The sequence below is a fragment of the Manis pentadactyla genome, chromosome 3, assembly GCF_030020395.1.
Source record: "Manis pentadactyla isolate mManPen7 chromosome 3, mManPen7.hap1, whole genome shotgun sequence".
In the NCBI taxonomy this organism is placed as follows: Eukaryota; Metazoa; Chordata; class Mammalia; order Pholidota; family Manidae; genus Manis; species Manis pentadactyla.
Window position 1 is genome coordinate 208,104,738 of NC_080021.1, and position 24,212 is coordinate 208,128,949.

The following is a 24,212-nucleotide window of genomic DNA, read 5'->3' on the forward strand; positions in this document are numbered from 1 at the left end:
AACAGAAACCCTACAGGCCAGAAGAGAATGGCATGATATATTTAATACAATGAAACAGAAGGGCCTTGAACCAAGGATACTGTATCCAGCACGACTATCATTCAAATATGACGGTGGGATTAAACAATTCCCAGACAAACAAAAGCTGAGGGAATTTGCTTTCCACAAACCACCTCTACAGAACATCTTACAGGGACTGCTCTAGATGGGAGCACTCCTAGAAAGAGCACAGCACAAAACACCCAACATATGAAGAATCAAGGAGGAGGAACAAGAAGGGAGAGAAGAAAAGAATCTCCAGACAGTGTATATAACAGCTCAATAAGCGAGCTAAGTTAGGCAGTAAGATACTAAAGAGGCTAACCTTGAACCTTTGGTAACCACGAATTTAAAACCTGCAATGGCAATAAGTACATATCTTTCAATAGTCACCCTAAATGTTAATGGGTTGAATGCACCAATCAAAAGACACAGAGTAACAGAATGGATAAAAAAGCAAGACCCATCTATATGCTGCTTACAAGAAACTCACCTCAAACCCAAAGACATGTACAGACTAAAAGTCAAGGGATGGAAAAACATATTTCAAGCAAACAACAGTGAGAAGAAAGCAGGGGTTGCAGTACTAATATCAGACAAAATAGACTTCAAAACAAAGAAAGTAACAAGAGATAAAGAAGGACACTACATAATGATAAAGGGCTCAGTCAAACAAGAGGATATAACCATTCTAAATATATATGCACCCAACACAGGAGCACCAGCATATGTGAAACAAATACTAACAGAACTAAAGGGGGATATAGACTGCAATGCATTCATTCTAGGAGACTTCAACACACCACTCACCCCAAAGGATAGATCCACTGGGCAGAAAATAAGTAAGGACACGGAAGCACTGAACAACACAGTAGAGCAGATGAACCTAATAGACATCTATAGAACTCTACATCCAAAAGCAGCGGGATATACATTCTTCTCAAGTGCACATGGAACATTCTCCAGAATAGACCACATACTAGGCCACAAAAAGAGCCTCAGAAAATTCCAAAAGATTGAAATCCTACCAACCAACTTTTCAGACCACAAAGGCATAAAACTAGAAATAAACTGTACAAAGAAAGCAAAGAGGCTCACGAACACATGGAGACTTAACAACACGCTCCTAAATAATCAATGGATCAATGACCAAATCAAAATGGAGATCCAGCAATATATGGAAACAAATGACAACAACAACACTAAGCCCCAACTTCTGTGGGACACAGCAAAAGCAGTCTTAAGAGGAAAGTATATAGCAATCCAAGCATATTTAAAAAAGGAAGAGCAATCCCAAATGAATGGTCTAATGTCACAATTATCGAAATTGGAAAAAGAAGAACAGATGAGGCCTAAGGTCAGCAGAAGGAGGGACATAATAAAGATCAGAGAAGAAATAAATAAAATTGAGAAGAATAAAACAATAGCAAAAATCAATGAAACCAAGAGCTGGTTCTTCGAGAAAATAAACAAAATAGATAAGCCTCTAGCCAGACTTATTAAGAAGAAAAGAGAGTCAACACAAATCAACACTATCAGAAACGAGAAAGGAAAAATCACGACGGACCCCACGGAAATGCAAAGAATTATTGGAGAATACTATGAAAACCTATATGCTAACAAGCTGGGAAACCTAGGAGAAATGGACAACTTCCTAGAAAAATATAACCTTCCAAGATTGACCCAGGAAGAAACAGAAAATCTAAACAGACCAATTACCAGCAACGAAATTGAAGAGGTAATCAAAAAACTACCAAAGAACAAAACCCCCGGGCCAGATGGATTTACCTCGGAATTTTATCAGACATACAGGGAAGACATAATACCCATTCTCCTTAAAGTCTTCCAAAAAATAGAGGAGGAGGGGATACTCCCAAACTCATTCTATGAAGCTAACATCACCCTAATACCAAAACCAGGCAAAGACCCCACCAAAAAAGAAAACTACAGACCAATATCCCTGATGAACGTAGATGCAAAAATACTCAACAAAATATTAGCAAACCGAATTCAAAAATACATCAAAAGGATCATACACCATGACCAAGTGGGATTCATTCCAGGGATGCAAGGATGGTACAACATTCGAAAGTCCATCAACATCATCCACCACATCAACAAAAAGAAAGACAAAAACCACATGATCATCTCCATAGATGCTGAAAAAGCATTTGACAAAGTTCAACATCCATTCATGTTAAAAACTCTCAGCAAAATGGGAATAGAGGGCAAGTACCTCAACATAATAAAGGCCATCTATGATAAACCCACAGCCAACATTATATTGAACAGCGAGAAGCTGAAAGCATTTCCTCTGAGATCGGGAACTAGACAGGGATGCCCACTCTCTCCACTGTTATTTAACATAGTACTGGAGGTCCTAGCCACGGCAATCAGACAAAATAAAGAAATACAAGGAATCCAGATTGGTAAAGAAGAAGTTAAACTGTCACTATTTGCAGATGACATGATACTGTACATAAAAAACCCTAAAGACTCCACCCCAAAACTACTAGAACTGATATCGGAATACAGCAAAGTTGCAGGATACAAAATCAACACACAGAAATCTGTGGCTTTCCTATATACTAACAATGAACCAACAGAAAGAGAAATCAGGAAAACAACTCCATTCACAATTGCATCAAAAAAAATAAAATACCTAGGAATAAACCTAACCAAAGAAGTGAAAGACTTATACTCTGAAAACTACAAGTCACTCTTAAGAGAAATTAAAGGGGACACTAACAGATGGAAACTCATCCCATGCTCGTGGCTAGGAAGAATTAATATCGTTAAAATGGCCATCCTGCCCAAAGCAATATACAGATTTGATGCAATCCCTATGAAACTACCAGCAACATTCTTCAATGAACTGGAACAAATAATTCAAAAATTCATATGGAAACACCAAAGACCCCGAATAGCCAAAGCAATCCTGAGAAAGAAGAATAAAGTAGGGGGGATCTCACTCCCCAACTTCAAGCTCTACTATAAAGCCATAGTAATCAAGACAATTTGGTACTGGCACAAGAGCAGAGCCACAGACCAATGGAACAGACTAGAGAATCCAGACATTAACCCAGACATATATGGTCAATTAATATTTGATAAAGGAGCCATGGACATACAATGGCGAAATGACAGTCTCTTCAACAGATGGTGCTGGCAAAACTGGACAGCTACATGTAGGAGAATGAAACTGGACCATTGTCTAACCCATATACAAAAGTAAACTCAAAATGGATCAAAGACCTGAATGTAAGTCACGAAACCATTAAACTCTTGGAAGAAAACATAGGCAAAAACCTCTTAGACATAAACATGAGTGACCTCTTCTTGAACATATCTCCCCGGGCAAGGAAAACAACAGCAGAAATGAGTAAGTGGGACTATATTAAGCTGAAAAGCTTCTGTACAGCAAAAGACACCATCAATAGAACAAGAAGGATCCCTACAGTATGGGAGAATATATTTGAAAATGACACATCCGATAAAGGCTTGACGTCCAGAATATATAAGGAGCTCTCACGCCTCAACAAACAAAAAACAAATAACCCAATTAAAAAATGGGCAGAGGAACTGAACAGACAGTTCTCCAAAAAAGAAATACAGATGGCCAACAGACACATGAAAAGATGCTCCACATCGCTAATTATCAGAGAAATGCAAATTAAAACTACAATGAGGTATCACCTCACACCAGTAAGGATGGCTGCCATCCAAAAGACAAACAACAACAAATGTTGGCGAGGCTGTGGAGAAAGGGGAACCCTCCTACACTGCTGGTGGGAATGTAAGTTAGTTCAACCATTGTGGAAAGCAGTATGGAGGTACATCAAAATGTCAAAACAGACTTACCATTTGACCCAGGAATTCCACTCCTAGGAATTTACCCTAAGAATGCAGCAATCAAGTTTGAGAAAGACAGATGCACCCCTATGTTTATTGCAGCACTATTTACAATAGCCAAGAATTGGAAGCAACCTAAATGTCCATCAATAGATGAATGGATAAAGAAGATGTGGTACATATACACAATGGAATACTACTCAGCTATAAGAAAAGGGCAAATCCAATCATTTGCAGCAACATGGATGGAGCTGGAGGGTATTATGCTCAGTGAAACAAGCCAAGCGGAGAAAGAGAAATACCAAATGATTTCACTTATCTGTGGAATATAAGAACAAAGGAAAAACTGAAGGAACAAAACAGCAGCAGAATCACAGAACTCAAGAATGGACTAACAGGTACCAAAGGGAAAGGGACTGGGGAGGATGGGTGGGTAGGGAGGGATAAGGGGGGAGAAGTAGGGGGGTATTAAGATTAACATGCATGGGGGGGTAGGAGAAAAGGGAGGGCTGTACAACACAGAGAAGGCAAGTAGTGATTCTACAACATTTTGCTATGCTGATGGACAGTGACTGTAAAGGGGTTTATAGGGGAGACCTGGTATAGGGGAGAGCCTAGTAAACATAATATTCGTCATGTAAGTGTAGATTAGTGATAGCAAAAAAAAAAAAAAAAAAAAAAAAAAGGGCAGTTCCTGTGTGGTAACCTCCAACGAGTTCTACACAAGGGTATAAAGGGCATATAAAAGTGTAGGCAAAGGGTCTGTTTGTGTTTATACAGAGGATCAAAGCCTAATTGGGCTACCCCGAAAATGAACTAAGATACGATATGAAAAAGAACTTCCAACATCTGCACCCTCTGGAAGACTCATGCCAGAAGATGATCATCAAAAAACCCCAACAAAGATCCACGCACTGCTACAGCTGTAGATGCACTCATCCCACCAGTTCCTGGACCTGCCATGGGAATGAGGAAGGAGATATCTAAGCTGGCCTGTGCATACAGTAAAACAACAAAATTGGACTGGATCTATACTGTTGGAACTCAACCAAGAATTTGGAGAAGTGCAAATTGTAGCGCTCCAAAGTCTTACAACTACAAACTATTTATTGTTAAAAGAACATATGGCATGTGAACAGTCCCCAGGAATGGGTTGTTTTAATTTGTCTGATTTCTCTCAGACTGTTCAAGTTCATTTGGACAATATCCACCATATCATAGATAAGTTTTCACAAATGCCTAAGGTGCCTAACTGGTTTTCTTGGTTTCACTGCAGATGGCTGGTAATTACAGATATGCTTTGGTTATGTAACTATACTCCTATTATGTTAAGGTGTGTGTGCAATTTAAGTAGTAGCTTAAAACCTATACATGCTGAAGTTACTCTACAAGAAGATATATCAAAGAAATAATCAATCTTCCCATGTTTTCTTCCGCCTGCTACTTCTATAGCTTTTCTTCTTCCTTCCTAATTACAACCCTTAAATAGAATTCGTGCCTCATATCAAATTTACCGAGTATCATAATTCTTCCAAGTGGTAAAGATACCTCAAGACAAATGCTGGGCATAGAAGCCACAGGGCATAAATATGCAAAGAAGTAAAAAGCTAACTTTTTCAAACAATAAGGCTTCTCTCTCACTTACCAACTTCACATTTCCCTGTATGGCCCCGGAAGATGACTGGTTAGCCAGAGACGGGTAAGATTCCTCAAGGGAGGAACAACCTAAGACAGGCACAGTCGCAGGGGGGCCATCAGGTGAGAAATTGGGGATCAACAGAGGTGAGGCTTAGAACCTCACCCCCCCGTTCTGAGAGAAATCTTCTGCATACGTGGATGTTTTATTGCCCTGGTCTAGCTTGGATTAACACATAGTCTACAGGCACACACCTGATCATCTACATTTGCTCTCTTACAACACTAAACTATATTTTCTACCTTTATCTTGTATCTACCTACCACTTCAGCATTTTATTAAAAATAATAATAATAAAGAGAGAAATGTGGTATCCACATATAAATTAAGTATAAAAATCAAATGAGTATTCATATTTGAACTGACTGTTTATAGTTCATAATGCATGAGCAAAACCGAAAGTTTCTGTGATGACTGCCCTTGTACTGTTCACTATGTAACTTATTCACTATGTAAGAATTTGTTCTCCATGTAAGAACTTGTTTGTTATGCCTCAGAAGATTGGAGACTGACGAAAATTAGGCTTGGGATGGATTAATGATTGTGCATTGAGCATTGACTCCCCTATACAGAATTTTATTGTTGTTAACAACCATTTGATCAATAAATATGAGAGATGCCCTCACAAAAAAAAAAAAAAAAAAAAAAAAAAAAAGAAGGACAGACTTCCAATGGTAAAATAAATTAGTAACCGGGAGGTAATGTATAGCATAAGGAATATAGTCAAGATATTGTAACAGCCTGGTAGGGTGATAGCTGGAACCTAGAATTATGTATATAAATGTTCTACCACTGTGTTGTACACTTGAAACTCATGTAATGTAATACTGTGTGTCAACTACCCTTCAATAAAAAATAATTATTAAAAAAAAAAAAAAAAAAAAAAAAAAGCACAATCTCTTGTGTTTTTGAGAAGAGTGCTCTAGGTTCTAAATTCTCCCACAAACCAACCCCTGTAGCCACACCGTGAAGCACTGCAGAGTCACCGCACACACCAGTAAAAGACACTACTTAACTCTTCCCATGGGCTTCTTGGCTCTGCTTTGGACTCCATATATAGCACTGTCCACTGCTGTTAAAGCTACCCAGGAACCTGACTCAGTATCCATATTAAGAGATACACGTTGGCCTGGAGAATATGTATCTGCACTTGGAGACAGATGAACCTACAAGGTCATTTGAAAAAGAAAAGACAAGGTCATTTGTGTAAGACAAAACCTCACATTTACAATGTACTTTATTCAGATGAACATTTGATTGTGACTTAATTTGTGGCTTACCTGGAGCTGGTTGCCACACTTTTCTTCAATATTTAACCAGACAGAGTCAGACACTAATTCTGCTGTGTGCTCTCCTGTGACGATGTAATAGACCAGGAGACGGGCTGAAGGAACCATGTTTTGTGTCACTGGAATGTTTATACTTTGATAAGATAAATCTGGAAGTTTCTCCCTTGTGCCGAAGTGAACAATTTTGCCCTTGGATAAAATCTAAAAATAAACAGTGGCAGCAACAATAATTACAAAAACAAAAACTTCACTGAAGGACAGAGTTTGGAGCTGGAAATAGAAATTGTGTTAAAGAAAAAGAAAGCTGATATGTATGGGCCCTATGTGTCAGGATTTTTATGTTTACTTAATTCCTTTAATTCTCACAATAACCAGTAAGATAGGAATATTATCCCCATTGCACAGATGAAGGGACAGGGTCAGGAATTAACTAAATGTCATACTGATTTTAGTTCAAAATCACATAACTAGAAAAATCAGAGAGCTAAAATTTTCCCCCAAATATGTTTAAAGTCATTACATTGTCACCAAAATCTCTTTTGTTTTATTGATTTAAAAAAATATAGAGAGATGAGTAAGTAGAGTGCATCTTATTGGAAATTAGGTTTTAAAGCCAGAGATTAGCTTCTACACTGGAGGTGTAAGTTTAAAAATATATAGAGATCACATAAAACCAAAATATCCTCAAAGATGCCTTAAATTGTCCTCAAAGAGCAGGATTGCCTACGTGATTTTGGTACATAGTCCCTAAGCAGGTCCACTAATTCTTTATCAGTCAATATGATTTATGGTCCTCATTTATTTTTTAATTTCTTTCTCAAAAGTGTTGAAAAAGCCATCACCAACTGTTTGGCCTGGCCAGCAGAATAATTCATTCCACTTCTTCGGCAGCTGTCAGGAAGCCCTGAACATTTTTCACACATTCCTTCCTAAGTTTCACCAACAGGTTTGATCGGCCACTTGTGTTTTATATAAATGTCAAAGGGATGCTGCTGAGCAGTAGAATTAGAGGAGATATGATGTGACTCAACTCTTAAGGGCAGGATTTGGTTCCTCCTTTTATGCTAATAAAATGCTTACATTTGAAACAGGTCTAGGCATGTCATCTTTGGCAGTAAAACAGAGCACAGTTAATGTGGGAATTTTATCAGGCTCCCTCTGGAGTAATCAGGCTTTCTTTGGTGAAAAGCAAGGAGTCAGAGGTTCCCAATCCAAATCTTCCTCTTCGTCTTCTGAGCTAACCATGATGAGCCTTTTAACCTCTCTGACCCTCAGTTTCCTCATCTGTGAAATGGTCATGAGAATCATGCCCTATCTCAAAGGTTTTTGGAAAGCTGATTATCAAATTAGGTGATGTTTTTTAAAGTGCTTTTAAAAACGAATGTTAAAGGATCATTGTAATGCTTCTCTATAGGCAAAGGAAGTATTCCAGGTAGGGGAATAGCTAGATATAAATCTATTATTATTGTACTTACCAAGTAGTTATAGTGAGTTATTTTGTCAATATATGGACTCTTGGGGGTAACAATAATATTCAGATGTTCTCCCACAAGCAAGGGTTTATAGTTTTCAGTCCAGTCAATATAAAGGTAACTTTGGCTAAGAGATGAATATGCTATTGCCTGGTAATCATTGCTAGCCTGATTTTCTTCTGGAAGATCTGGGTCATCAGTTCTGACCTGAAAAGGAAAATTTCAAAAAAAACATGTGGACTGTGATGAAATGTGGTCTGTGAAGCATACCTTTTAAATTCCTCTCTTTGCTTTATAAATTTCTAAATTCTACAACACCAAATGCTAAAGAGAAAAAACTGCATTACTCCAATGTTTGTACAGTTGTGGTATCAAATAACTTTACAAAGACTATGGACATTAATCAGAATAATATGGGATTATGGGCTATGGTGGGAAAGTTTGCTGAGGTGAAGAGAGAAAGATGCTCCTGGAACAAATACTGGCACCCTTCCTGAAATGTCATGGCAAGCTGGGGACTCCTCTTCCTATGGGTGGGACAGCAGGGATTAGGGGTAAGAAGAGGTCTTGAGGAATGGGCACACCACACAGACTCTCCAGTCCAGTTTCATTGTGAAGTAGTGGCACAGAAGAGTGCTTATAAACATGGGATGGGGCAGGAATGATCTCAGGGCCACAACAGCCACCTTTGACAGCAAAGGGGTTACGTAATAGCTCATAGTGTTATATGCATCCCAGTGCCATCATTTATTAACTCTGGATAAGTTACTCAATCACAAGAGAGGTTAGAAACCTCCATTTTCTCAGCTGCAAAATGGCAGAGATAATATTTTCTAACTGATAGCTGACTAAATGGGTAGTAAATGTGCTGTACATAAAGCTCTTAGCACTTTGTGAGCGCCCAGTGGATGAGTGAATTTATGCAAGCTGAGGTCACTGATGGGTATTATTAATTTACTCATTTTTTATATGGGATTGGGAACTTAAACATTATTTACTGAGAGAAAAGACTATTACATGAGCTCTAAGGTAGCATGATTTATGCAGCTAGAGAAAAGGGAGGCTTCCACATTTGACTCTTTCATGGACCCCAAAAAGATAAAAAGTGGTATTGAGGGGAAGAAAATATTCCTGCCACTATATTCTACTGCTATACCAACTCTGAAGCTTCTAGATTTTAATATAGTCTTACTTATATAAGAGAAAATAGTTCATTCCCAATTTTAAAAAGTGATAGATTTGTTTCTTCAAGGACCATTTGATGGATAGCATATTGCCTTTGGTGATTTTTTTTTTGGATGCAAAATTGTGGGTCTGTTCACTGGATTTGTGTATAAAATCTACCACATCTGCTTTGCACACTAGCCAAAACATACAGTCAAAAGCACACATTGTCCTAAAAAATTTACAAGGAGAATTTTAGCTCACGTTAAACTCCAGCATCGTCACTCCAGATGGGAGATTAACCACAAATGAAGCTACTCCATCACTGGAACGTGTTACACTTTTCTTTGACTCCAAGTGGGATGTCTCTTGGTTTACATCGACGGTTTGTGCACTCAGAGTCACTGGGACCCCTCCAATCAATTTGTCAAATGAATCCTTAACCTGTACCTGTTTGTCAGAACAATCCAAATCCATTTCAACAGCCCACCACTTTTTTTAAAGCAAAATAATTCTGAAATAATTTTCCCCTTCTCCACCAAAGTACAAATTATTCATGTTTAATTCAGTAATGAGAAGCATTTCCTCAGATACAGAAAGGTTTCATTCTATTTAGTTATATCATTTTTTAATGGATTCCCTATACATTAAGCAGACTTAGAACATAAATATTCTATTAAGTCCATCAAGCAGATATGATAAGGTCTTCTGCTCTCTAACTTATATCTCTGTTCAATTGGTTTAGACCTGGACAAAGGAGAAAATGAGGCAATCATTTCTGAGGAAAATTCTCTTAAATACAAGAAACAATAAATGCATCTTATTTTCTCTTTTAACTTCTACCTCTCACTGCCATGCTTATGGTCATACATAATTTCCACAGATGTATTTTATATTGTTTTCTTTTTATATATGATATGCAGTATATAAAGATATTTTGAAATAATGTAAATATATTCAATATAATATATATTTATGACTTTTTATTATATATATATAATTGTATTATCATATATAGTCTATAACAATATACCATATATTATTATATATATGTTATATATGTATGTTAGAAGCTACAAGCATGTCAAAAGCTTGCTTTAGCTTGGTAAAACTTTGTCTTTTTAAAGCCAGTGACCCATAGTGAGTAATAAATAACTAACATATTTTAATTATACTAAAGGTGACTTTTTAAAGCAACATATTTTCAAAGAAAAAAAATAAGATATTATGCTCTAGCTTTCTAAATTAATGACAGGGAACAAAATTTCCATTTTGAAAATAAGTATTATACATAATAAAATATATAACACTAAATATAACAAAATGTAATTAATAAGTCAAAGAATGTTTTAACACCATACTATTAGCATTTTAAAAAGGAAAACTGAAGGAAGGAGAGATGGAGAGGAAGGAGGAAGCAAAAAAAGAGAAAAGATTCAGGGACAGAAAGAGTCAAAATGGAAAGGGCAGAAAATGATAGAGAGATGAGATCAGACAGAGTTGTGCACAAAAAGAACCCAGAGACAAAGTGAGAAGCACAGAAATGCAAACTCAAGAATACCCAGGAAGTAAAAAATGGTGAGAGAAAGGGCTTATTTTCAATGAATGATATTTCTGTTTTAAGGCTTTTTAAGAATGCCACCAAACAATTTCAGATGTAATATTTTTTGAACTATAGACTTACAAGTTTTTAGTTACATATTATTTAATGCAATGCTTATTTAGACAATGCCTAACGCAGGCTATCTTACTAAATACTGACACTTGGCCTAAGTGTTGAAATCACTCCTGAGGCGGAAGCAGGTCTGAAGTTTCCCACCCCTGTCTGCATCTACAGGAGGGGCAGGCTTTCCAGAATGAGTTCCTTCTGTGATGTGCCATTCCAGCCTTCCCATTTGCCACCCCTATGTTCCACCCCACCCTTCTTCTACCTTGACAGAAAATGGAATCCCAGGCTTCAAGAAAAGAGGAGTAGCAACCAAATTCACTTTGTAGGGAGAGAGGATATATTTGATGCCAGGGATTTCCGCCTCTTCAGAAAATCCACCTAAGGAAATGACAAGCATCACATTGACCATTTTTTAGGAGTATATGGATCTGTATGGGATCTATTTGACCTCTACATTTTCTCACAGACTTATCCATTCACTCACTCTGTTCCTGCACTCATTCATTTACCAATAGTATGTAGGACATGGATCTTGGTTCAGAGGGGCAGTGCAGAAGATTTTAGAGCTCAGGAGTTTCCCAGGCCATCTGCACAAGGCTTGGGTGTAGAGCTGCCCTTGTGGGAATGGAGCTTTAGGATTGGACTGAGGAGGCATGTGAGGAAGGGAGGCCACTTTTTGTCAGTGACCTGAGTTTCAGTTGAATAAGTACAAGACCTAAAGAAAGAATGGAAGTGTAAAGCAGAGACTAAGTTGTACAGAAAGTTCACTTTTAGAGCACAGGGATATGGAGAGACATGGATAGGAAGACAGAAGAAGAGTGCTTGAGGTGGAGAGAACCCTGAGGGCCCACGGGCAAGAGCCCAGGACTGTTACCCTAGTGTTAGCTAAAACTCAAGCTAAACCATTAGGAATGACATACAAAGGTCTAATATCCCCAAACTCCTTTCCAATATTATAATCCTAATGCCCCCTGTATATATCCTACATTTCAGACAACTGGATAATCTTATCAAGCTTTTGGACACACCTTTGGTATGTCTCCTCTGTAGAGGGTACCCCATTTCACCTCATCAACCATCACTGCCTCAAAACCCTATCCTTCAAGACTGACCATGTTTTTGGTTGCTCAAAAGCAGACTGGACGTTGTTGTTGGTTGCTCACCTTCCTCTGAAGATTGGCTTATTTAGTACTTTGCATTGAGCACAAATGGAATTCTTTCTTGTAACAGAATTCCATGTTTACCTGTCTTGGAGCTGACACTAGTTTGTAAGTCACTCAAGCACTGGGATTATACATCATTCATTTTTGTAAGCCTGCATGTTCAGAAACACTCTTAGAATAGCTCATAAATATTGCTTAAATTGAACTTACTTGAAATAAATTGAGAAAAAAATGAAAGTGGGAAATATAAACATAATGTCAAAAACAATAGCCTGGGCAAGGAGTATCATTCTCCAACACCTATTAAACAGTTGATATGTGCAAGGTGCTCAATAACTGGATAATTGCCTCAATTCTTCATTCTGCTACCCTACATGGACAAATTTAGAGGTGGAAGGGGCCTTAGGAATTATCTAGTCTAATTCTCATTTTACCAAAAAAAAAAATATATATATATATATATATATATATATATATATATATAATTATTTGTTCAAGTTCAGGGTTCGGTATAAATCTGAAAACATAAAGAATATTAGTAATCAAGACTAACCAGAAGTAAGACAGATTGACTCAACTTGGAGTAATAATTATAATTATTAAAAACCATTAGCGTGGCACTGAGAGCTCTAGATAAGATGTTAAGGATGCTAAGGAAGGAATAGGTAGACAGAAGAAGGAGGAGGAGGAGAAGGGAGGAAGGGGGAGATGAGCTAACACATATGGTACTCACTATGTGACAGGTACTGTTTTAAATGCTTTGCAAAATATATAGACTTCTTGATCTTCACCAGAATCTTATGAGGTGTATGACACTATTGTACCCACTATAGAAACATTATTGTCTCAATTTTAGGTAAAATTTCTGAACATTACAGTTCAAAAGGGATTTTGGAGGTATTTAGTTTAATTCCCTTATTATACAGATAAAAAGACTAAAGCAATGATCATGTTATATCTCTCATTTGCATAGTATTTTATAAAACATTTATGTATACATAATCTCATTTAGATTTTGATTCTGACCAGGAGAGAATATTGGGGTGCTAGACGTTTAATCAAGATAGCTTGCGGAGCCAGCCACTCAGGATATCAACCCAGCAGGTGTTATCTCATTTTTGCACTTGAGGCAATAGGGACCTGATGACTGGAGAGTGGCAGAGCTATACTCTAATCTCAGTTTTTAATGATATAAAAAGTAGAATTTAACTATGAAAAAAAATAAAATAGGAAAGAACTGCAGAAATTATTTGTACCTTTAATACATCTAAATATTATCCAAGCTAACAAAACAAACACTTACCTGTAGACTCTATGACCGTTACACCAATATAAAGGTACTTGTTGTTTATGTCTTCTAGGCTGTCATAGGACAGCTCTTTAATTGCCGTTTCAGAGTTAAATGTGACTTGAGCAATTCCATTTATCAACTTTTTAAAAGGGGGAAAATAAAAAGGTATTTCAGAGAAGAACTTATAAGGAGAAAAATAACAATCTCTTTTTCCTAGCTTCTCCATCAAAGGCAAATGTCAGAGGAAGAGTTTATTGTCACCAGTAAATGTCTAGGTCCACAATTAAGCCCAGATGTTGTTCTGTAATTTATTTGTATAGGATTATAGACAAAAGGAGTCTTAAACATCATATGTTTCAACAGGTCTTTTTCATACTAGCTGACAAAGATATCTTCTTTGAGTCATCATCCACCTTTCTGGGCCTATTCTCTAGCTTACTTTTGCTTTTAACTGAGAGTCTGTTGGTTTTAATGATATTTTAATTTGCACTTCACTGTTACATATGGAAACATTACTTTAAAAACATACAAAGGGTAAAGGGAATAAGGGGTTAGTTCACATTATATAATTATTAACTGCACCAATAAAATCAATTTTGCCTTATTTTTTCTTCTAAAATTGAATAGCTTGAGGCTAGGGATTTTGTCTTATTTAGCTAGAAATCCCAGTGGCTAGCATAGAATCTTGCATTAAGAAGAGGTTTACATGCATTTATATCTTGAATAAATAAAACTGTTTTGAAAAAGCAAAGGCTAAATAGCTGATGATGCAAACTACATGAGTATTCAGTAGTGAGCAGAATGACATGAGCCCTTAGCATCTATGGTATCATGTAAAGAACACTGACCAGGGGGAAAGGGACCAGGGCTCTAACCTGAGCTCCAGCAACCACTAGCTCTTAACCATGGACAAATAACTCCCTAATGAATTCATTCACTTATGTATATTTATAGTGCACCTGCCGTTTGCCAGGAACCATGTTGGCTGTGGGCACATACATAATGGGAACAATTTAGACAAAAAGTTTAGTGTAATGAGTGATAGGTAAATAATTAAAGCATTACAAAAAAAGGGGGCTTCTCACCCCAGCCCTACTGAAATTTTGGACAGGATAATTCTTTGTTCTGGGGATAATGTTCTGTGCATTGTAGGAGTTTACCAGCATCCTGGCCTCTATCCATTAAATACCAGTAGCACCCTCCTCTTCAGCTGTGACAATCACAAACATCCCGTTGGAGGTTAAAAAATCCCTCTTTTTTTTGCAGTTGAGAATCCCTGCAATAAAGTGTCAAACATGCTCCACTGAGAGAAGTTCAAAGCCTAAGGAAAAGGTAGGCAGGGGCAGCTGAGTTTACAGGAGTCACAGAGACTTGCCGGAAAAAGACATTGAGAATTAGAAGAACAGCCAGGCAAAGAAGAGGCAGGAGGAGACAAAGGGAAAGAACATTCCTAAGCAGAAGGAGCAGTACGGCAAAGACCTGGAAGAAAGAGAGTCTAGGGTAAGTTTCAGAGACTAGTGCAAAGGAGAAGAAAGAGGAAAAGGGTCTGAGATAGGCTGGCAAGGGGGGCAATGAGAAGCCAATGGAGCATTTGGAGCTTCAGTTTCCACACCTATATAAAATGAGGGGTTGGACTAGACGATTTTGAAGAACTTTCTATCTCTAGCATTCATGATGCTTCTTCAGGTATGAGCAAACGTGTTAATATCTTACCATTGTGCTTTGTATTGCTTTTTGCATCATTTCTTTTTGATTATCTTTTAAGTCTTCTCTTATTCCAAAAGTGACATAAACTTCAGCCTCAGTGACGACTTTATTATAAAAATATCTGTTAAACAATAATACCATAAAACTGTTTTGCTAACATGGTTATAATAATAAAATTCAGATAAAATGTAACAATTTCAAATTATATAAATCACTGATACTCTCTAAAGTATCCTGCATACACTATTACATTTCATCCTCATAAAGCTACCGTAATAAAGCCAAAGTACTGGTTTTTATTACCATGTGCTAGATGAGAAAACTGATCTTGAGGAGATCAAAAGACCTCAGGTCCAGGGCCCTTTCCTACAGGACACATTACTTCCTTGACGATTTTGCTATCAGTGGGTAAACTACCCCTATTTTCCTTTACATCTTTATAAACAGCATGTCCAATCTCACTCTTCTGTAAGTTCTTTTTAAAAACTCTGCGTATTTCCTTTTAGTTTAGAGTTAAAGTAAACTAAAGGAAAATTTCTACATAGCAAATAATACCATAGAAGAGCTAACTTCCCTTATTCATAGGATGAATAAATAAAGTATCTCCATCAAAAGAAGCAAGTTTCTATAATTCTCTGACAAGTGAGCCTTTTGTGTTCACTTATACTAAGTGATAAACACTGTATTTTAGGAAAGTGCTAATAAGAGAGGCAGTACAGAGTATTTGAGGGCACAAACTCTGGAACCAGACAGGCCACGAAACTTAATAGCTATGTGATCTTGGGCAAATTGCTTAACATATTCACACAGAGAAGACAGGTAGTGATTCTACAGCATCTTACTACGCTGATGGACAGTGACTGTAATGGGGTATGTGGGGGGGATTTGGTGAAGGGGTGACCCTAGTAAACATAATATTCTTCATGTAATTGCAGATTAATGACAACAAAATAAATTAATTTAAAAAAATTGCTTAACATATTGTACCTCTGTTTTTTCATTTGTAATATGGAGATAGTAATGTATCTACCTCTTAGTTTTCATAAAAACTAAATGAGCTAATACATACAGAGTGCTTAGAAAAGTGCCCAGCACAGATAGTTATGTAAGTTGATTATTGTTATTAATAACTGCAGATCGCTTGCAAAACTAATTCTAATTCTCTACCTGCCCCATGTACCCACCACCTTTGCAGGTCCTTGCTTGCCAAAGTGTGAAGGAAGTCTATTTCCTCTGGTCTGGTCTTGTTACTTGCTTTAGACAAAAGAATGTGGTGGAAGTGATGGGGTGCTAATCCCAAGCTTAGGCCTCAAGAGGCCTTTTATGCTTCCACGTTCTTTCTTTGAGAATTGATGCTATTACAGGCTAGCCTGCTGGGTGACAAGAGACACACATAGTCCAATAATCCTTAGAGTTTCAGTCAACAGCCAGTCAACTGCCAGACAAACTGTAAGACCTCCTAGACCAGCCAGACCCCAGCTGACCTTCCAACTGACTACAGGCACATGGGCAAGCCCAGATGACATCAACCTGGCCCAGATCAGCAGAAATGCCCAGCTGCCTCATAAATGGTTGTGGTTTTAGCCATTGGGTTTTGAAGTAGTTATGAAGCATTAGCTGGCTGATGAAGCCATTAAAAAAATGACAAGAAGTGAAGGCTTCATATCGCAGACCCAATATCCTAAGGCATGCTAGTTCCTAAATATACGCAATGAACTTAAATCTTTGCAAATTTTTTGCTGTTGAGTGACTAACAAAGCTAAAATCAGAGTAAACAAATAAACTATAGGCATGATATCTCCTCAATCAATCTTAAAGGCATGGAAGACATTGCCAATAAATCACAGATCTCAATAATATCTAAGTGTATTAAATCAACAAATTGTTCACATTAAACTTGCACAATGTTATATGTCAGTTATATCTCAATAAAGCTGGGGGGGAAAATCACAGATCTTACTTTGGGCAACTATCACAAACCAGAGGTGGCACTCAGTTTAGCTGGATATCATCTGAAAAAAATTAACTTTCTTACCTTGCTTTTATAGTAATTCCAAAATTATTAAAGTTCTTATAGCCAATGAAACTATTTTCTGGTTCTATTATGACAGAAAAATGAGGCAACACTGAAAATAAAAATAAATAGGCAATATTACCATTAAAGTTACAGTAGCCTCCTTTCTGGTATAGTTGGACAAACTGCAATATCAACACAACATATACCTTGTTTTTATCATTGTTATCATCAACCAACAACATCCCTGGGAAGCCTCCCACTCTACCAATCAGAGGTCAGTCCAGCTCTATATACTAGAAGCACTTTGCTTATTCTTTGATTACAGCATTTATTATAGGCAATTATTTCCCTCACTAGAGTATGGGTTCCTTGAAAACAAAAAGGATTATACGTATCTTTGTATATCCCTCTCTCTCACCCTTCTTATATGTCTTAAACATTAGTATCTGCTCAACAAATGTTTATTAAATTGAAAATAGAAAAGGAAAATTCTTCATTATTTAACTTTTCCCTCTTTTGTTTAGTACACAAAACCCATCCAGTCTCCAAATTCCAACAGAAAACTCTGACTTCAAAAGTCAGGGCAGAAAGGAAGGAGGTTTTTTTCTCTCTCTTTGGTATCTTGATTGCCCAAGAGAAAAAAAATTTCCTGTCTAAAATGTCACTATCTTTTCTTTCTACTAACTCAGACTGTGTACCAGGGCTTATAGATTCTAATTCCATTAATCTGCTCAACAGTTAATAGAAAATTGGGTTATTGAGTGACCCGGATATGCATAATGGACAAAGACTGACTCACAAGTGTTAAGTGAAGTAGTAGATTTCAGATATAGCTCCTGTGTTTTCTAGATAGTAGAAGTAAAAGACTAGAAGGCTAGAAGTAAAAGTAAAACTTTCTAGAAGACTAGAAGTAAAAGAGGAACACAGTTTGTTGCTCTGGGCTGCATTCCTGTTATCGAAGATCAAGGCCGGTGTGTTTTTTCCAAAATATGAGGTGGAGGAAAACATTGCATCCTTTCATCTAATACATATGTGTTATGTCATAGGCACACTCCTATCAAAGGGATAGACCAGTGAACAAGAAAGATACAAACCCTGTCCTTAATGAGCTCATAGTCAATCAGTGAATACAGTGATAAGCAAAAAATTACACAGATAAACACTTAAACACAGTTATGAAAAATTTGATACAATTAAATACAGGGAATACTTCCCAGGAAAGAGAACTTAGGGAATGCTTTGCTGAATAAATGGCTTTTCAACTGAAACTTGAGACATGAGTAGGAGTTGGCTAGGCAATAAAGAAGAGGAAAAGTATTCTAGGCAGACGGAACATCATGTGTTAAGTCACCACTGCTGGAGGGAAGGGAGGAGATGAATGGCATAAATGAGGCTGAAGAGCAGGTCAGTGGGGCCAGCTCAAAATAAGGTTTTTGATTTTCATTGTCAAAGGAATGAGGAGTTCTTGGGAACTTTTCCATAGTGAAATGACATGATAAAATTCACATTTCAAGATTATTTTGGCCAATAACAAATGATAATAGCTTAAGCACAGATAGCAATCACACTTCTGCAGTAGCCCAGGAGGGAGACTGGTGATGAATTGATGAGGATGGCTGCAGATAATAAGAGATAAATGAATTCTAGATATGTTCAGGAAGCATCAAAAAAACTTGGAGGAAGGGAGATCAGTTAGGTTTATATGTTACTGAGAGTCTATAATCTTTAAAGTTGAGTTTCATTATAACAAATTTGTTCTGTTGCTGTTTTGTTTGTTAATTGTTAAAATTTATGTATTTATTCTCCATATTATTATGAGTCTCCTGGGGAATAAAAAATGACTTCAAGCAAAAGAAAGTTAAATTTGTTATCAGAGCACACAAATAGTCTAGTAAACAACTACAAGAAATGGAAAGATTAGGCTATATGTTAATTATTAGTTCATTAATATGATTGATTTCAAAATAAGAATATCTTAGATTTCCAGATAAATATATTAGGAATTTGTGAGCCAGAAGGAAAATAGCCCTGGACTAGGGGTAAGAAAATCCAGTTTTTTTAGTTCTGTCACTAATTGGTTATAATGACTTGAGTAAATTATCTATTAGTCTTACTGGGTTCCACTTACTTCATCTCTGCTTGTTTAAGTTTCTCCTAAAATCATAATTCTGGGAGAGCTTAACTAGTCAAGCTTCTTTGGGGAGGAGGTCCTTCCCAGCCCTATGATGAGCATCCCAAGTCCAGAGAGTTGATAGCCTACTGTTCAAGGTTAACAAGAGCAGGCTGGAACTAGATCCTAGGGCATTCCAAACCCACCACTCCCCCACCCTTCTCAACAAGTACTTCTAAACATATCAGCAAGGCTGCCTCATCTTCATCTGGCAGTGATTCATAAGTTCATTAGTGAAAAGGATTATTGCAAAAACACTACTTTTTTACAGGTAAACTTTTAATTGTCAGAATTTACCATATTCTTTAATTTCAAAATATGCAGTTCCAGTTGTTGAAAAGTCCTCTTTATATTTAGCTTGAATTGTCCACACACCGTATCTGTGGAACAAAGTATTTAAAATTACAGATGTCATTAAATAATTTTAATGTATTCAGAGGAAATCTAATCAATTCTTGTTTCAAAGAGGGAAAAGTATGTAAAGATGTATTTTACCTAAGCAGTATATTTTATTTGTGGCATATTTTAAGCAATAAACAGAAATAATTGAGCATTTCAGGGTAGTAGAAACTTTTTAGTAATTTGTTTTAATCAATTTAGTTTTTCAGATATTGCGCTATTTTCTCAGGTGTTTTATCTTAATATAGTTAATAGCTTTGATTTGAAGAGCTAATGATACTTGAGAATTAACTTAACCTTGAAGCATAATTATACTAACATAATACTAAAACCCAAACTATAGTAGGAAATTCATAATAGTGTCTCTAGAAACATATAATACAGATCAAGCCTGTGACCAAATGATGAAATTGACACCTTACATAAAACAAGTTATGGTTGGAGACAAAGTAAGGTTTGTTTAAACAGGAAAATGACCTGGGTTTAATTAACAACCTTCACCAAAAATATTAACTGAGCACTGGATTAAGCATTGGAGATAAAAAATTAACATGATAAAAAGTACCTGTCTTTATAGCTAGAGGTAATAGCCTGTGGGAGCTCCAATCCCCACGTTTCCATTTATGAGCAGATTGGGCATGAGCAAGTTGCTGAACCTCATTTGTGAAATGGGAAAAATATTATCTGCCCTGCATATTGGCTCTGCAATCAGTAAACTTACTATTATGGATATCATTATCATCATTAATTCAGTAAGCATTTATCAAGCGTCTGCTGTGTTGAAGTGCTAAAGATAAAACAGAGAGCAATACAGACAAGACCCCTGTCTTCAAGGAGGTTATGGTCTAATGGGGAATGAAAAGGTAAGTAAGTAAATAAATAAATAAATGCAAAATTGACTTAAGTGCCATGAAGAACATAAAACAGGAGAGTAAAAGTACATTTTATTGTGTGTCTACATTTGATTGTGTGCCCGGGGATAATAACCTCCTTTGAAAAGGGAGCATTTGCCCTGTATCTTAAAGAATGAGATACATGTTTCAGAGTGAAGCATGGGAACCACATCAGGCTTTTTGACTGATAGTCTATTAGATTCCCTGAAGAGAGAAGCGTTGATGATTTTGATGAAAAAAAACCCGGAGGACTATTTTTGCCTTTTCCAAATTCTTATTTCTACATGTAAAGAGGAATGGTGAAAAGTATTTGGGGGTGGGGATTTTGCCAGAAACTGAGCCTCACTTTACATTAGACCTGAAAAGATTTTGCACATCCTCATTTCTCTCACACTGACACCCTTTGTTAACACTAGGTGGCTCCATTTGACTGGTTATCTGCCTCACAACCAAAAAGATCCAGATGTGCTTTTTAGAGAAAACTAATTTATTAACAAATATTTTTAAATACTTAGGACTTGATGGAATCTTGAAGTCAGGAAAGGAAATAATTCCAGTATAATCATTTTCTTCTACAATGTCAACTTCTGATCCTTCGGGATCCTTTGAATGAAACAGACAACTTCAAAGCACATAAACCACATTAAAAAAAATTAACATTACTTTATCACCAATCTACAGAAATATTTACTAACAAATATCCATGTCTTCAAATTAAATATGAAGGAGGAAGATCATTTATACACTGTGGAGGGAAAATATGGTTCATTTAAGCCACTTTCCTCCCTCTTTTTGGACTCCTCCTCTGTCTTCTCACACACACACACATACACACAGGTCTATATCAATGTCCAAAGTATATGAAGAGACTCAACTGTATTGTATAACTAAGAAGAGAATTGTAATAATAACTGATGTCATAATTAACCAAATGTGAACTTACAGGCTTTGTAAGTACCAGAACCTATATTTCATATTTGTCCATTTTAAGTTTTCCAAAGCACATATACTGAAAAAAATGCATTATTACCTAGAAATTTTATAACTATGCAATATGGAAATTTTGAGCTTGATTAAACACTCAAAATGATTAAACAAACTTGTACATTTTCATAAGGCTTTCTTTTGTGTGTGGGTTTGAAAATGATTGAAAATGAGGCTTTCTACTTTCTTTGGACTGTATGTGGAGGTCCATTCTGATCTTAAGCAGTAAATTTACCACCATATGCCATGACTGTGAAATTCATGTTCAGGGTTTAAGGTATTTTTTTTCCTCAAGGTCTGTTCTGAACAAGAATTAGAACTGTAGCTAAATATTTCCTGGGCTGTTCTTTTTCCATCCTGCACTGTGCTTCTAAGATGATCTCTCTCCAATACTATTTTCAGGACCCTTCCTGTACAGACTCCCCACTGCTCTGAAGTCAGATTCCTCAATCCCCTCTTCTGGGCAGTTTATATGGGATTACTGGCATTCATTCTTCCTTGTGTGGGGCCAGGATTTTGCATTATTCATGTTCAACCATGGAGAGGGGCAAGAGGTGGGATAAAGAGTGTCTGTCCACATCCTCTAATATTTTCTGACAGAAAAGGGCATGCGAGCTGACATTGCCTCTCCTTACTTCTCTTCCACATTTCCTACGTCAGTCAGCCAGTTTATTTACTATCCTCATTTCTTACTTCTTCCTGCCACTGTGGCTTAACTCAAGCTATTTCAGAACCTGGGATGTTCTTCATTATTTTTAACAAACCCATGTTTATTCCTTTCTCTGAAACCCTGCTCTTGGCTCTACCTAGTCCATTCCAGAAAAGGATTGCCTCATGCCTCACTCTCACACCATTTAGTCTTGCCTCTGAGCTCCTGTATGATTTGCCCTACTGTACAATTTGTTTGGTTTATGCTCTAGTATGGTTTTGTTCTCTAGTATCTACTTATATGTGTATATCTGTTCTCCTAAACTCAAATAGTGGGCGCCCAAGGAAAAGACTCACAGCTCCTAGAATCCTGCTTTAAAACAATTCAATTCATGCCGCCCCATGATTATGGACTGGTAAATTCACACAGAGGTCTGATATTTATCTCCACCCTGTTAATCATCTTCCTCATTTCTGTCGATGCCACCCTTACTCGCTCCCTCCCCTCACCGTCTCATCCAGGCAGTTGGAGAGGCCTCTCAGCATTTCTGCTACTGCCAGAATCACACTGACCAGCATCTAGATTTCTGCAGCAGCCCAGAGTGGTTTCCCTTTACACCATACTTCACTTCCACTGTAGCAATGCTCATGACTACAAATTTCCCTCGTAACCTGTCTTAGTCCCCTGCAATAAATCTACAGGTGCTCCCTATAACCTGCCACTTGAAGTCCTAGTCAAGGTCTGGCCTAATTTCTAAATCTCATGTACCCTCTGTTCCCAGAGATGCCTCTGCTCTTCAATCAGATGGCTTTCTTCCTCACCATCCCTTTCAATTTGGACTCTGTTCTCCATTGTTCCTTTCCTAGCAATCCTCCCACTTCCTCTACACATAATCTAAATTCCACTTACTGTTCTACGTTCAGTTCAAATTTCACTTCATCCTTGAAATGGCCCCTGGCCTCCTTGATCTCTTCTCTGGACTCCTACAGTTTACAGTCTATATCTATAGTTATCCACCACAGTCTTGGAACATTAGTGCTTTACAAGTAATTCATTATAAAGTAGTCAGATGTTAAAGTTTCTGAAAGGTTTATGGTTTTGTAAGTTATAAAGGATTCAAAGTTATCCTTACACATCATCACTTTTTTCCACCACATTAAAAAAAATTAACATTAGTTTATTACCAATCTACAGAAATATTTACTAACAAATATCCATGTCTTCAAATTAAATGTGAAGGAAGAAAATCATTTATATGTTGTGCAGGGCAAAGATGGTTAATTTAAGCCACTTTTTTCACCTATGATCTGGTGAGGTTTTTGTGTTTTTTAATAGGAGAAAAGGTATTGCAGCCTATTGTGAAGGATCATTACTAATACCCCTACTGTTAATAGGTGAGATATTACTTCCCCACAAAAACTTACAGAGTTGTGACACAAACTGGGTAAGACCATGGAAATTTATTGCATATGTGCATATCATCTATTATACGTGGAATGGCTGATAAAAGGTTGATAACTGTGGATCTTTATCTAATGGTTTAGCACTATTTTTCAGGTATTAGTATGTTAGTTTCTAAACTTTAATTTCCTTAAATGTTAGTATCATAGATGGTAATTCTTTACTTTGTATTGTAAAAATAAAAAATCTCATACAAGATAGATATTTAATTAATTTTAAGTGATTGAATGATGTTCTTTAAGAAAGAAATTATGAAGGACATATTTAAATGATTTCGTTTCAAATCATAACCTGCTC

At 36.8% G+C, this 24,212-nt stretch overlaps 1 protein-coding gene across 1 annotated transcript in view; it reads right to left on the minus strand.

The window, feature by feature from the left end:
• C5 (complement C5) overlaps window positions 1-24,212 on the minus strand; it is a 97,036-nt gene that overhangs the window by 62,732 nt on the left and 10,092 nt on the right. Inside the window, exons 5-14 of the mRNA XM_036915481.2 lie at window positions 21,333-21,424; window positions 19,827-19,909; window positions 17,378-17,468; window positions 15,349-15,463; window positions 13,648-13,774; window positions 11,444-11,559; window positions 9,777-9,962; window positions 8,352-8,555; window positions 6,868-7,077; window positions 6,604-6,753 (exon numbers count right to left, since the gene is read on the minus strand). Coding sequence (XP_036771376.2) covers window positions 6,604-6,753; window positions 6,868-7,077; window positions 8,352-8,555; window positions 9,777-9,962; window positions 11,444-11,559; window positions 13,648-13,774; window positions 15,349-15,463; window positions 17,378-17,468; window positions 19,827-19,909; window positions 21,333-21,424 — 1,374 coding nt within the window. The remainder of the gene's footprint in view (window positions 1-6,603; window positions 6,754-6,867; window positions 7,078-8,351; window positions 8,556-9,776; window positions 9,963-11,443; window positions 11,560-13,647; window positions 13,775-15,348; window positions 15,464-17,377; window positions 17,469-19,826; window positions 19,910-21,332; window positions 21,425-24,212) is intronic.